This window comes from Bos mutus, chromosome 10 (assembly GCF_027580195.1).
Source record: "Bos mutus isolate GX-2022 chromosome 10, NWIPB_WYAK_1.1, whole genome shotgun sequence".
Taxonomy (NCBI): Eukaryota; Metazoa; Chordata; class Mammalia; order Artiodactyla; family Bovidae; genus Bos; species Bos mutus.
In genome coordinates this window covers 55,626,319-55,642,707 of record NC_091626.1, presented here as the reverse complement: position 1 = coordinate 55,642,707, position 16,389 = coordinate 55,626,319, and the positions used below count along the sequence as shown (strand labels likewise).

The 16,389-nt window shown below is 36.0% G+C and overlaps 1 protein-coding gene across 10 annotated transcripts in view; it reads right to left on the bottom strand.

The window, feature by feature from the left end:
- The window catches only part of TCF12 (transcription factor 12), a 396,425-nt gene that overhangs the window by 27,195 nt on the left and 352,841 nt on the right, over positions 1–16,389 (bottom strand). For 6 of the 10 annotated variants that reach the window (XM_070377972.1, XM_070377970.1, XM_070377971.1 and 3 more), the window contains 4 exons: positions 11,686–11,764; positions 3,050–3,123; positions 1,977–2,048; positions 1,015–1,221 (listed from right to left, as the gene is read on the bottom strand). In XM_070377972.1, coding sequence (XP_070234073.1) covers positions 1,015–1,221; positions 1,977–2,048; positions 3,050–3,123; positions 11,686–11,764 — 432 coding nt within the window. The remainder of the gene's footprint in view (positions 1–1,014; positions 1,222–1,976; positions 2,049–3,049; positions 3,124–11,685; positions 11,765–16,389) is intronic. The other 4 variants (XM_070377974.1, XM_070377973.1, XM_070377978.1 and 1 more) reach the window with 1 other exon arrangement.

Below are 16,389 nucleotides of genomic sequence, written 5' to 3'. Positions count from 1 at the left end.
TTAAGATATGCAGGCATCTAACGTCACCCATGTCGCTGAAAACATTGTTCTTAGGAAACCAGGCAGCCTTGTTTGATGTTTACTTCAGCAGCTCCAAAATGAATATAAATGGCTCCCTGACATGTGAATGTAAAAATCTGGAACCAATCCTATTTTACAGAACACAAGACTTCAGCATTTGGGGCACCTAATTATTTCGATGATAGCTGAGTGTTAGCCTTGATCACATGGTTTACAGTCAGAAATCTGTTTCATAGGAGAATATTTCACAGCATGCAATGAATCTTAAGAACCATGATATAAACATGCAAACACATGGTTTCAATTAAATAGCAGGTTCAAAAAAAGCTTCATTACTTTAAAACATAATTTATATAAAAAATAAGTTAAGACATTCAACACAGAATTTTCGATTTGCACGGCTGCAGAATGCTACTTTTCCCTACTTTAAAGAATTACCATGCTTTTAAAAAGATGGATTGAATGATTTTATTCTCTTCAGGCGTTAATCTAAAATCGTTTCCTTTCATTGTCACTTAAATTACAGCCATTCTCAAAACTACCTCACATTTTTTTCTTTGGGAAAAAAACTTAAATTTGGACTTGTACAAATACTATTGTGTTCCGTTCTATTGAAGGCTGGTTCCAAATTTATTAAACAGTTTTTCTATACCAGAACCCGTGAAAATCAGTCTTGCTTTCTTGCTTTTGCTATGAAGACTTTCTACACATTGTTTCAATGTTCCATCAATTTATTATACATCCGAAAAAAAAAAATTCAAGTTTAAGCTAATATGATCTCTGTATAAAGTTTCTGTTTTTTGCACATGATCATAGCAGGATTTTAAGGTCAAATGCTCAGCCAATGACCCTGTCCAAAACAGTAAAGAAATTCTTAGAAACCAATCTACCTTGTTTATAAAAAGAAGGACCCTCTCCCTAAAAGATTTCACAAAAGACATTTAGGAAAACATGCTTCAGGGGTTATTTCAAAAAGCATGAGCACTATTTTACCATTGAAGCAGATCGACTGCTTGTAACAAGGCTTGATCCACCGTAGTTTGAATTGAGGCTTCCGATTGGTGCATTATGCGATGGTCCCAATAAACTGTGTATATCACTGTGACCAGCAGGCAAACTGGTAGAAGGTCCCACGGCATGGTTCCTCAGCACATGGATAGCATCATCCAGTCTGTCCAAACGATCCTCCATCCGAGATTGCTGTAGGGATTGAAAGAAGACATGGAGGTTACTGCTTTTATCTGTTGCATGCATTAAATTGCTATGATTTCTACTTTGGGATATATGGAAGACAGCAAGTGAATATGCAACATCAAGTAGCTTCAAAAGAAACTACCTGTATTATAAATAAACAATCAAAGAAAGGATATTTGTAAACTATGCTAAATTACCAAAGCTTCAGAAGCAAATCACTGCTTCATAAAAATCTATTTATCAGTCTAGCATGAGGTTATTTCTTTTAGCATCTACAAAAGCTGAAGGCTACTCTACAGTATCTGGCATTCAATTATCATTGATAAAAAAGATAACCTGTATTTTAACATCAAAACGAGGGCAACTTGGGGAAGGGTCCTCAAATCCATCAGATTTAAGTTGTAATTTTGTTTTAAGTGAATATTTAATACCTATCTGAAATGGTGACCATATCCAAATGTGCTCTTTTCCCAAAACTGATGAAATGATATCTGTCTGTGGATATATACATGCCCCATACACAAACATATTAGAATTTAAAAAACCAAAAGCACATGCCAGTAGAGCTCTTTTAAAAAGAATCATACTCAACAATATATGAGAACAAAGGCCTATTCTTACATATTGTTACAAAAACGAAAATAGTCATTGTTTGATTTTAAAAGACTCTGGAGTCTGCACAGGCTTGAAGATTTTAAATGGATAATAGGAAGTATAATTAACTGAAACACAAAAAAGGCACCATCTAAAAGAAATAGTACCTCACAGACATCCTTTAAGAAGGACATTGCATCTTGCAAATGCTCGTGAAGTTGCTGCTCAACTCGATTTTTCTGGCAAAGTCAAGACAGAACAGGAGGCAAAGCACAGGTTAAGATTAACTCCAAAAGAGATGAGGAAATAGCTGATGTGCATGTCAGCATAACATGTTAGTAAAGTTAACGCGGAGACCTGCAAGATCTACTTTGTATTAAGGTATGAGAAGGCTGGGATTTAACAGCAAAGTTATAAGGTTAGCATCTAAATAGCACACATTGCTTATATTTGCTTAAATGTGAGAAGAAAACTTTCCTTTAATTTAAAATGTTCTGTTAGTCACAGAAAAAGAACTTTTCTATTTGCAACCTGGAATTACTGAATAGCATGACTTAGCATTCCATCAAGTCATCCTTAGTTTGTTTTTATAATGCTTCGTAATTCTGTGGTAAGCATAGAAAGGCAACAGTAGTTAACATCCTACCACAAATTCTTCATGCTCAATACCTAGACAGGCTCCTTTATTCTACTGCCTTGTTTGTCTATGGTTCTATCAATACAATTTACACATTTTTTAATAAAAAGAGAATGTGGAAAACAATACTCTTCATGACAAAAATAACTGATGTTGCATTTAAAACTTTTAATAGAAATGTAATCAACTATACGCAGTATCATATGAGAAAGAGTAAAATACAATCATTTTGCATTGCTCAACTAATTTTCTCTTACTTGGTCTCTGGGTTTTTTTCCCTTTAAACTTCCTTTACATATAAACATAAAATTACAGTAAAATTAAACCCTAGATCTGTCAAAGAAGCAAGAATCCTATAACACTATTTTAAAACCAGCTGTCCTAAAACCAATGTCCCAAAGAACAGATGGCAAAAGGCACACCCGATGTGTCTCATATTGTTCAGCTAAATCAGGCCATTTGTTAGCAAAGAATTCATGTGTAATGCTATCCTACTGTTTTTTCATTGTTACTCAAGATTTTCTGGGGGAAAAAAAAAAAAACAAAAAACAACTCCATACTATTAGACGAAATAGATCTTGTATGTTTCTCAGAGGCTCTTACCAGGGAGTGGAGTGAGTTTTCATAGCTTGGGGATGAAGGAGCTTGACCTCCAGGTCTGGGCCACTGACTGGTACCTGTTGAAACAAAACCCCAAAGCACCCACACACCTTGGTTAACTCAGTGATCTTGATAATGTTCTGAAGGAAAGGGCAAAGATATACTATTGCTAAGTGTGTACAAATTTATGTGAAAATTTTTGTTCAGTCTTCAGCATGGTATTGGCTACTGATAAGCCCAACGCATTAAAATTTTTTTCATTATTAAAATAATGGAGGGAGTTGAGGGAATAAACTATACTTTAACATGTAACTACTTTTATGTTTACATGTTCTTCACACTTTGTCCACATGCACATGAATCTTGAGAAAATGTACTTAAAATATACATAATTTAAATTCTGCCCTTCTATCATATTTTACAGTCTTTATGATAATGCTATTAATGATTTACATTAATATTCACCTGATTCTCTACATCATAATTTGCTTAACCACCATTACCTCACTGCTGGACACTTTGGTTGCTTTCATTTGGCTATTATGAATAGTAATTGAGTATCACTATATTATGAATGATAAAAAATGCTGTGTTTTCCTTTTGGGGAACATGTCTAAGGATAAATAGCATTTCTAAGTTAAAAGGTACGAACATATTTATGATCCTTAATTCATTAAGGCCAAAATTACTTTCTAAAGGGTTATACTGATTTGTGCCTCTAGTAACACACAAATGCACCAATTTCAAAAGACCGCAAATACATTTAGGTTTTTTTGCTAAAAATTTTCCCAACATAATTTATATAAAAACATATTTAGGTTGGAAAATATTATCATGAAAATTTTATTAAACGTTTACTCTTCAACTTTAGAAAAGCAGCAATATTATTAAAAAAGGATACAGAAAGAAAGGATACAAGTTCAGAACAGAAAGAATAAAAAGAAAAAAACACAAGAAAAAAAAAAGACTAATTTATGTACTGGGGAGAATGCAGTGTCTTAAAATAGCTTTAAAAAGAAAAAGACAAAACAACTGATCAAAAATCTTTACTATTTCATAACTGCATTTGAAAATAAATTATTTATATAAAATAATGAAGACCATTCAATTAAATACATAGTATTGTTCTTAACCAAAGCTTCAGTAACAAACTGAATTATATTAGAAATCTAAAGTTAGAAAAGTTGAATGTTTACTTAATTTGTCTCAGTTCAGTTCTGCTCAGTCCTGTCCAACTCTTTGCGACCCCATGAATCGCAGCAACTATGTTCCACCACAGCTTGTTGTTTTAGGTTAATTTGCCACATTTAGGAAACTAAAAACTTAAGGTAAATCAGAACTATTATAGTTCACTTTAGCTGAACAATCTAGTATTTGTATTCCTATTAATCATTTATATTTTGTTAAGTTGAAAAGTTGGATACATAAGATTCCTAATAACTTGATTATATTTTCTAATCATATGGATATTACTAAATATGATTTACATATTTAGTAAATATGTAAATTATAAATGCGATTATACAAAACTTTTTAAATATTAAAATTATAAGAAAAATATATGCTATATATACTTCATCAACTAACAATTTCTTTTACTTGGAAGCAAATTACAAATTATTCTGTCCATTAAAGGTAACCTGCTAGACATACAAATATAATCATAATTTAACTACACAAATTATGGACAGTCTAAAATTACTCATTGAAACAGAAGCATGTGGGCTAATTTTACATTTAGCAAGTAGAATTTAGCAATCAGAAAAATCCAGTAACTGACTACACGAAGAATTCATATAAAAGGAACCAGGAACTTTCTTGGTGGTCCAGTGGTTAAGAATCCGCCTTTTCAGGCTGGGGATGAAGGTTCGATCCCTGGTCAGGGAACTTAGACCCCACATGCTGCGGGGCAACAAGGCCTGACTGCCACAAGTAGAAAAGTCAGTGCACCACAACTACTAAGCCCGTGTGCTTTAGAGCCTGTGCTCCATAGCAAGAGAAGCCTGAGTGAGTACTGCAACTAGAGAAAGTCCTCTTGCCACATCAAAGAGCCAGCAGGGCCAAAGACAAAATCTTTTAAATAAAATAACACTTTACCATTGATTTCAGTATATCGGCTCAGTTCAGTTACTCAGTCGTGTTCGACTCTTTGTGACCCGATGGACAGCAGCACGCCAGGCCTCCCCTCCCTGTCCATTACCAACTCCTGGAGCTTGCTCAAACTCATGTCCATCGAGTTGGTAATGCTTTCCAAAACTAATGTAGGATTTTGAATTTTTATATAGATAAAGAGGTTAATCATAATCTATTTTTAAAAAGAACTGAAATTATTTTTAAAAGTTTCCTTTAATGTTTACTATATAAATATAAATATATATATATATTTTTAAAGAAGGGACCGCAAGACTAAGAGTTTCCCTTAATATTTAATATATATACATATATTTTTTTTTTTTAAAGAAGGGACTGCAAGACCTTTTTTAAAAAAAAAAAAAGATTTATCTGTTTATTTTTGACTGCACTGGGTCTCTGTTGCCAGGTGCAGGCTTTCTCTAGTTATGGTGAGCAGGAGCTACTCTTCATTGTGGTACACAGGCTTCTCAACACATAGTTTCTCTTGTTATGGAGCCCGGGTTCTGTAGTTGTGGCACATGGGCTTACAGCATGTGGGATCTCCCTAGACCAGGGATCAAAACTGTGTCCCTTGCTTTAGCAGGTGGATTCTTAACCACTAGACCACCAGGAAAGCCCTATAATATTTTACTTTCAATCATTTTGCTCCATTTTGCCCAACATCCTTGGGTGATCAGCCTGTGACAGGACATTTAATCTGTGTGGATCATTAATGCAAGTTTTATGTTTAAATACTCAGAACTGTTAGCACACATTTGCTTTACAAAACGCAATTTTTGTGGTTCTTTAGTAGCTTAGTATTGAGGAATGAGATGTGTGCACAGAGTTACTCAGGTAAGAAATCACCTATATTCACTATTTTTTGATAGTGACATGAAGTATTTATGCTATGGTCTACTTCAAAATGTTAATTTATTAAACTGGAAAAACATACACATACTCAAACCTTTTAAAAAAAATTATAGATTAGGCTGCCCCACTTGAGACAAACTTGATTAAAGTAGAATACTAACATGGTTAAATCATCTATATCTGTTTGAATTTTATACAAATGCCAGGCTGTATTTCATGAACTGAGCTCTTTAAAGCTCAGTCATTTAAAAAATTCATGCTATTGGTCACAAAGGGGATGGCTGGATAGTTAAGATAGACTGCATTAGTTCAACAAAGGCCATCCTATGTCTGGTAAAGCTCAAAAAAGGGCATGGAAGTTTAATGGATACTGAGAATCAGTGGACCTGCATTCTGGTTGATATGTATTATCAATTAGTTTAGAATACTCACCATAAAATAGGTACTCAGTTTTTTTTAGTTTTTGTTTTTAATCTGCCTTTACAAGGCCAATGAGGTAAAAGATACGAACACACAGGGTTTGTGAGCCTAAAAGATCTTTCTGACAATGAAATATTATTATTATTTCTTTGTGATGAAGAAACCAATCATGTAACCAATGATGAAAAAAGACACACAGACTTTTGTAATTCTGGCCTGCTGCTGCTGCTGCTAAGTCACTTCAGTCGTGTCCGACTCTGTGCGACCCCATAGACGGCAGCCCACCAGGCTCCTCCGTCCCTGGGATTCTCCAGGCAAGAACACTGGAATGGGTTGCCATTTCCTTCTCCAATGCATAAAAGTGAAAAATGAAAGTAAAGTCGCTCAGTCGTGCCCGACTCTTAGCGACCCCTGGACTGCAGCCTACCAGGCTCCTCCATTCATGGGATTTTCCAGGCAAGAGTACTGGAGTGGGTTGCCATTGCCTTCTCCAAATCCTGGCCTACTGATGGTCTATTAGTCATGGATAAGAACTGTGGGGTTGTGAAAGGAATTCAAGTTCTACACAGAGACCACAATGCTACAGAATACTTTTGACACTAGACAGATCTGGATCATTGTCTTTTTAAAACCTACTGGATGAATAAAATATACAGATCGATTTAGAATCATTTTGATATCATTATCTTTAGTTTGTACTCACCAGCTGTAGCACTGTTACACAAATAATGGAAAAAAAGTGCAAAGGGCAGAAACCTAAGGGGTTTCCCAGAGAATAGGTTATTTCCTCCCTTCCTTCCCTGTCACGTGATACCTGGCTGTAGACATATGTAGAGGTTTTGGGCTTATACATTCTTCTATTAGATAAGGGCAAGCTTTCAACTGTTTATATAGTTAACAGATTTTGTAATTGTCCTGGGCTTTGCCCTGAGCTTTATATTAGTGACCACCCCCAAAAGTTAGCTGTTATCCAAGAAGGATTATAATAAACTTATTACCTAGCACTGAAATTTACTATTTTCAGAAAACAAGTTAGCTGACAAGGATAAGAGAATCGAATTATTTGGTTAGAAAATATGGAAAGGCTTTCTGTAATCACTAAATCTAAAATTCACCTAGTATTTTGGATCTGTTTTTGCTCTGACTGGGATTTAGTAATACACCACCCTAATAAAATTGGTTAATAAATTTAAAGAATAGATAACATCATTTTGTGTGGCTGAGAGAAATTCTGAGGACTATTTACCATGCATTTTCTTATTTTGTTAGTTGTTTCTCTTTGTAATCTCACCCTAAACTCAAACTTTCATGATACACTGCAACCTTAGAAAAGGTTGAACAATCCTCAGTGCAGCACTGAATGCTCTGCTTTCTGCAATCTGGCCCCAGCCAACCTTCCCATTTGAGGCAAAGCTCTTCATATATGAAGAGCTCATGATCAGTCATCTCAGTAACTCTGAATGAATAGGTCATACACTTTCCACATCTTGACCTCTGTAGTACTTCTTCTTTTAAACTCAGAAAGTTCTTTCTCCTTTATACTCTCTTTATGAAATGTATCTGGATAACTGTAGTTTAGAGTGAATTCTGATGGTTCTATTTTCATGTGTTTATTTCTTATTTTCTCAACTAAACTGAAAACTTGCTGAAGTCAGGTTAACTGCTTTAAAAATAGGCATACTGACAGATGACAAAAATAAGTATCTCATTGATGAAATGAGTCCAAACTGAGGAATCTTCCCTATCTCTCCTCGCCCCCATCCTCTTTGCTTTTATTGCGGGTGTTCCAAAGATTGCTACTGAGTGCTGCAGTTATTAGACTTTTATTGACTGATATTCCAGAATTAGGTAAAGAACGGTTTTGTCTGCTTTCCAAGTTTCTTTAGTAAACACATTCTCTTAATTGAAATACTCATGTCTTTTCTCAAATGACAACTGTATTAGACACAGCCATACTTCTCTTATACCTTGCTGCTAGAGCCCAGATTTTGTTCAGAAGGTGGCGGGGTGTCTATCCTTTCCTACTGTGAACCTGCAAAGAGTAATTCTACCTTAGCTCTTGGGATAAGTCCTAACAACTAAGACAAATATGGTGGTCTCATTTCTGTTAAGTAACTGTTAGGCCCAGTACTGATCAATGAATCATGAGGGAAAACCTGTTGAAGAGGCTTCCGGAGAAAGATTCTGAAAAGACATATAACAGATGGTCCTCTGACTTCCCTGGTGGCTCAGACGGTAAAGCGTCTGCCTACAATGTGGGAGACCCGGGTTCAATCCCTGAGTCGGGAAGATCTCCTGGAGAAGGGAATGGCAACCCACTCCAGTATTCTTGCTCCCTCCCCCAAAAAGGGGGCTCAAAGAAATACTGGAGAAGGAAATAGCAACCCACTCTAGTATCCTTGCCTGGAGAATCCCACAGACAGAGGAGCCTGGTAGGCTGCAGTCCATAGGGTCACAAAGAGTTGGACACAACTGCGTGACTTGACTTCACTTTTCACTTTTCTTACAGGAGACATGGTTATATCTACATAGTATATAGATACATATACTACATGTAGTATATATATCTATATACTACATGTAGTAAAGATACTACATGTAGTATCTTTAACTGCTGTCTTGCCACCATCTTGAGAAAGAATTTCAAAGAAATAGAGCAGGAGTCCAGACTGGTCCAGGAACTTGCCCTGCTATAGGCTTTATACAAGATATCCCAAATCTCCTTACTATGTAATCCACTCCAGACAAAGAGTTTGTCTTTCCTTCAGCCTGAAGTATCTTAACTAGAATATTATAATCATCTTAGATGTTTTTTTCTCATAAGCATTTTCTATTATTACTACTACTGAAAAGTTCCCAAGGAACATGAGCAGGATTTAAACAAGAATGATGAATGCCTTAGAAACTGCCTATGTTGTAACTATTCTTAGATGGTCTGTGTTGAGTTGGACTGATGTTCAAGCATAAGAAACAGGGCAAGTGTAGAGAGCACATGTGGAGAAGGCAATGGCATCCTACTCTAGTACTCTTGCCTGGAAAATCCCAGGGACGGAGGAGACTTGGGGGCTGCAGTCCATGGGGTCGCTAAGAGTCGGACACGACTGAGTGACTTCATTTTCACTTTCATTGGAGAAGGAAATGGCAACCCACTCCAGTGTTCTTGCCTGAAGAATCCCAGGGATGGGGGAGCCTGGGGGGCTGCCCTCTATGGGGTCACGCAGAGTCAGACACAACTGAAGTGGCTTAGCAGCAGCAGCAGCAGAGAGCACACGGGGTGGGATATTTTACTTTCAACAATGGGCCACTGCCACACAAAGTACAAAATAATTTGCACATATTATTTAGGAGCTCTGGTTTGCTCTATCTTACTCACTTTTCTTTCAACTGTGAAAACTTTATTACACAGTGCTTTCCCTTTTTCCTCCTCCCTTTCCATATCTGCTCTGTCAATCCTGGATATGTGTGTGGGAATATGTGTGTGGGGATATGTGTGTGTATGTGGTTATAAGAAGAAAACACTAGATAGGAGATGAGAGAGAGAGATGCACCTGTATAAAATTAGTCTTTGATTTGCCACTTCAACACGAATATATAAAAATATTTTTCTTTGAGTATGACAACTGAGTTGAAAAAGAAATCTATTATTACCTTCACTACATAATCCAACAGTTCACAGATTTTCATTTATCAGCTGAATTAAAGGCAGAAAGAGGATACCATTCATTAAATATCAAATAAAAATGAAGGAGGAAATGTGAGATTTTACTTTGGACCATTATTTTTTGAAAAATGTCTAAGTCTCTGATTCCTCATTTTTCTGATATTCCTTCACAGATGCTGAGCATCTCTGCTGCCTACCTTCCCAACCAATGTTCAGGAAAACCAAAGGACACTTTATAGCTATCTTACTGGGCAGAGGAGAAGAGGCAGTGGGAACATATAGTAAGGGCCAACATAGCTACCTGAGATGAAAAAGTGGAATGGGCTGTGGCAAAAATAACACTGATAACTTCAGTAAAACTCTGCCAAGACAGTGAATATGGTTAAAGTTACATCATTGTTCCTGTAATTTCATCCCTCTGTTAAACAACAACTCTAAGTCAATGGGTCTTTCATAGTCCTGTCTATACGGGGAACAGCTGTTCTACTTTTACTAGACAGCTGAAGCCATGGTGTCTGAGAAAGTGGCAGAACCACTAATAGCTGAAAGCAGCTGCCAGCAGTTCATCATTTCCACACTGGAATGCTTCTTAGCAGAGTCACAAGGCTAACTCACAGAGCACAGGTGATAGCCAGAGCCCTGATATATCAGAGCCCTGAATTTCAGAAATCCTGAACAATGCAAAAAGGCTTGACAGCAACAACAATGCCACATGGCCTGAACTAGTGACCTGATCAGGAATACAGAATTGTTTCTGAGGTCAACTGTTGGAGGAAAATGGCAATTTTTACCCAGTTGTCTAATGTCTTTTCCTTAGAATGAATACATTTCTTCTTCAGCATGCTTTTTCTCCAAACAATGCTCAGGAAAATATATTCCAAGTTTTATAGCTTAACAAATGCAAGCATTTCCCTGTAATTTTATTTCTAATATATTGAAGTATTCCTATTTACATGAATAACAATTGTATCTCAACAAATTTATACTGTAGGATACTATCTGGAACTTGTTAAAGCTGCTGTTAAAAAAAAAAAGGAAAGCACAACACAAGACTGAACATTTATTTAACTCTACTAACAATATTCACCCACATTCATGAGTTGTTTTCTTCAGCAAAAAAAAAAAAAAAACCCTCAATATTCCACATAATATATATATATATATATATGTGTGAAATATAACTCAGTGGACTTAAAAATAAGGAATAAGTCATATGTACTTCTAAATAGATTATTTTATTTTCTATGCTAGCTTATCAAATTTTTAAATTTATCTCCTTCTCTATATTTTACTTTCATCTCAATTGCCTAGCCTTATTTTTTATCCTGTTGCAATAATTTAATTATTGCAAATTATTTTAAGAACCAAAGGAGATACAAACAAATAATTCAAATAGCAAATATTTGAACATTCTCCAAAATGAACTCAGGAGAAGGCTCTTTTACATGCTTTCTCAAAACAAATGATTTTTGTGTGTGTGAGTCTTTACTATATTTTATTGAAAAGTAAACTTCAAATATTTTCAAGTAGCCCCATATATGTTATCAAGTAGTTATATAAAACAAAAGCTTACCTGTGAGAGGTGAGGGTGATCCAACTGGTGTTGATGGATTTGATGGAAAACTACTGCTGGTATGGTCAGGAGAATAAATCTAACCAGAAAACAAAGACAAACACATCAATATGTGACAAAAGCAAAAATGTAAATCCACTGGCACAGAGATATTTTTGTAGTCTAAGATGCCACCCTTAAGACTCATGAGTGAGAAATTGTTTAATAAATTTTAGGACTACTCCATTACATAAAAACTACAGAAGTCTCAGTTTTAAAACTAGGATTAAAGAGTATCATAAATATTCTAAAACAAGAGGAATAAATAGATCATAGCTACTTCTTTATTATCCTAGTTGAAAATAATTTAAATTTCCAATTGCTAGAACAAAAAAGAAGTGAGCATAAATATAAAATTAACAAGTTTGATAATCAATCTTTCTAGAATATACTATCTAAATAAATTTTATCTATTAGAAATAATCTTTGTTGTTGCTGTTTAGTCAGTAAGTAGTATCTGACTCTTTCATGAACCCATGGATTGTAGCCCTCCAGGCTCCTTTGTCCATTGGATTCTCTAGGCACTGCCATTCCTTCTCCAGGGGATCTTCCCGACCCAGGGATCAAACCTGCATCTCCTGCACTGACAGGCGGATTCTTTACTACTGAGCCACCAGGGAAGCCCCAAAAATAATTTTAGGAAACTGTTATTTTTTGAAGAGACTAGTTCTTGCCTGGAGAATCCCAGGGATGGGGGAGCCTGGTGGCTGCCGTCTATGGGGTTGCACAGAGTCGGATGCGACTGAAGCGACTTAGCAGCAGAAGCAGCAGCAGCAGTCCTTGAAAATAGTTTTAAAGGCCCCACCCCCCAAAAAAAAAAGATTTAAAAAAAGTTACCCCTTATTTCTTTTAAAAAGTTCTGTTTGATTAACATTTTTGCTAAATTTAGCTCCTAATGATGTGGATTGTAAAAAAAAAAAAAAATTAAACTTGCTTTTAAAGGATATTTTGTAACCTTTGATGAAAGTGAAAAAACGCTGGAAGTTCTTCAAAAAATGTTCCCCAAGTAATTTATAGACTTTACCACCTAAGAGTTTAACATATAGGGATGCATATATTTTTGTATTTTGGCTACAGGTTTTGTTGCAATACTTTATTTCACATTGCTGAAAAAAAAATAGTAACAGAAATTCATTCAAGCTACATAATCAGCCATAAACATTTAAAATGCCTCCCTAATCCATATACCAACAATTCCCAGGAGCTCTTCTCTAGGACAGTCCCATTACTATAATAGGAATCATAAATCATCTCAGCACTTAGGGCAGATAAATCAACTTCTTTGGAGAATCTGTGGCCAAATATTTTAAAAAGGAAAACTACTTGTGGGTGCAAAGTGTCATCCAATAGAAATAATATTGCTCTGAATAAGTTGAGAGCTCTAATAAATTTAAAGATGCCCAAATTACAGCATATAAGAGGTCTCAGCACTGGTTTTAAAGACAGTGTAATATGTTGAAAAAGCCAGATACTATGAAAGGCCCATGTAAAACAAAATTCTACAGGCCATAATCATCAAACACTAGCACTAATTAAATTGTTAAGCACTGATTATAAATTAATATTTCTATATCAATTTGCTTGATGTTATTAAATTGTAATTGGAAATCTCTTTTACACACCAACTCTTTCTGAAGAGCCAATCTAGAAGTCATATATACAGATTGGAAAGTAGTTTTATTTTTTTGCCATACCATGCAGCTTTCAGGATCTCAGTTCCCTGACCAGGGGTTGAACCCAAGCCCCCAGGAGTGGAAGTGCTGAGTTCTAACAACTGGACTGCCAGGGAATTCTTCAGGTTGCAAAGTCATTTTAGAAAAACAGAGTTATCAAGAAGATGTCAAAAGACTTTTAGGAAGACTTAGTAATAAGGAAGTGGTATGCTATAACATCAGTGTTGTTGGTTTTAAGCTGTCAAAGTGGTCACCTTTTAAAAGTTGTTACTTTTCACACATGTGAAAATTAACGAAAAGGTTATACTTTGGTTCCTAATACATACAGTGATTTATTTCAACCATAAGTAAATTAGGTGAGGTTACCAAACTCCAACAAAAACATCTCAACATATCCCTTTATTTTTGTAAATCATTATTTCCTGTATTTAAGATGCATATAATTATAACTTTTATGAACAACTGATGCTGACTACTATGAAATATGTCTTGACTATAATATTGGTAAGGGAGGGAAGGATTGATAGCACTGATGGTGGGTGGCTGAGGAGTGAGAGAAGTTCCAGTTCCATGCAAAACTCTGACTAGCATAAACTAGACCTACTTGCTGACTTTAAATTTCCTTGTCTGTATGAATTAACTGCATGAAAGCACTGGAGAAATAGCATTCCCTCTGTGTCATACCTCCCCGCTTTGTTTTCTTCACACTGCTTACATTAATCCCTAATTGTCTAAACTTGTTTTCTTGTCTATCATCTGTCTCTTTTACCCTTTTCCCTAATAGAATGTATGTTCCACAGAGTAAGGACTTCTTTATCTTATTCAGACAAATGCGAATTACACAGCCTTCTGCACTAGCTTCTGATTCTAAAATGGTGTTGGTAAACAAACACTTGCTAAAAGAATGAATGGTATCTTCCGCTTAAGAAGTTGCCATTTGAGTACCTCTTAAACCCCTGGATGTATTTACCTAGGGTCCTTCTTTCTTTTACTCTTGCAGTTCACTTAATGTATGTTTTCTGAGCACTCCAGGCTCAGTTTCCTTTTCTATTTACCTGTGTTTTATCTCTTGGTAATACCATTCTTTATAAAGCATCAACTATGACATCTCTGTGAACGATTCCAAAGTGAACACCTCTATCCTAGCTGCTGTACAGCTCCATCTAGGCCTATCTTTCTTTCATCTCAAGCTCAGTATGTCCAAATGCAAACTTTGCATCACCGCCGCAAGCTTCCCCAACTTTTCATCTCTACTCTTCTGTTTTCTCCATCTCAGTGAGCACCAGCATTCTCACGGTCACCAAAACCACTCTCACTACCCTCTCCCTTCTCCTGCCCCTCTGCGCTTCACACCAGACACCAATGCCCACAACTCTCTATCGTGTTTTTGGGAGAAGCATAAACATTCTCATCGCCGTGACACTACTTCAACTTTTACTAGAACTTGTAGCTCTAGTAAAAGAAGCGGCTGAGCTATTCAATATTCAAGCTTTTACATTTTCAGTTACTCCCTCTCTTTCAGCCACACACAGTTCACTGAGCTACTGCCCTCAGCCAGTTTTGAACAAACCCCACATAGCAATTTCCGTTGCCGACGACAGAAAACAGAGTGACATCTGTCGTATTCCACAATCTGGTCATAGAAAGCCTTTCTACCTTATAATTTACATAAAGCATTATATACAATGTATTTTTTTTTCATTTTTTGAGCACAGTTTGTCCTTTCAAAAGGCCTGTTTCTTAACTTTTCCCTGATGGATTCTAAAACACGTCAAGGCCCAACTTAACTATAATGTTCCCATTTACACTCACTTTTACCTCCCTTAATATTCTTAGAGTAACTTGTTGTTATTGTTTTAGTCACTAAGTCGTATACAACTCTTTGGTGATCCCATGGACTGCAGCCCACTAGGCTCCTCTGTCCATTGGATTTCCCAGGTCAGAATACTGGAGTGGATTGCCATTTCCTTCTCCAGGAGATCTTCCTGACCCAGGGATCAAACTGGCGTCTCCTGCATTGCAGGTAGATTCTTCACCACTGACCTAGCAGGGAAGCAATCCGTTACCTCTCTGGTCTTTTGCTTCACAGTATGCTTTGTATTACCATTTTTGTATCTCTCTCCTCAACTACAAAGTCTTTGAAGGCAGGGACCTTACACTGTTCAACACTAAATCCATCACTGTCTGTCACTATCTTGCACAAGTAGGTGCTCAACACTTAAACAACAAAAAACCAAAAACCTGAGCGATTAAATTGCACTTGGAATTTGCTACAATACTTTTTGATAAAAAGCTGGATTCAGCAAACAGTAGTATTTATTTCAGCATTTATATAGTGGGGTTCAGTAACAGGAATACCTAAGAGGAGAAACAAGTACTATTACAAAGATGAATTCACTTACGTATTAGTTTTATGGTTATAAGCTTTGAGAACAACAATACAGTAAGGTTCCAATATTTTGGAGAACTAGTCTTGATGTACTAAGCTGTCCACACCACATCATTAGGCAGGTATGGGCTTTTGAGGGTATAAACAGACTATTAATCCTTATTTTCCCTGATAACTCTGCCATTACAGCTAAATAATCCCTAAGCATGTGAAGAACTGGTTTCTTCAAAGAAGGAAGTTTATATTTTAGAGTTATTTATCACCATCTTGCAATGACTAAACAAAATGATATTACATATAAAATGGGTGTGAGCTTTTAAAAAAAATCACTGTGAAAACAGGAGAAGCAGGACCAAAAACATTATCAACATATAATTTCTGATATTTTTATCAAAAACATTCTCCATTTGTATAATAAAAGCCATTCTCTCCACTCACTCATCACACTCCCTGGTTCTACTTTGCCCTAAATTAAAGTGATGACAGACAATTATTATTAATACTTTTCCTGAACTGACAGATAGCCTGGAAAATTATAGGACTTTTTCTTGTCCCTTTTACTTTCATAAAAGGAATGTGTACGTGAGCAACAATATTAAAACA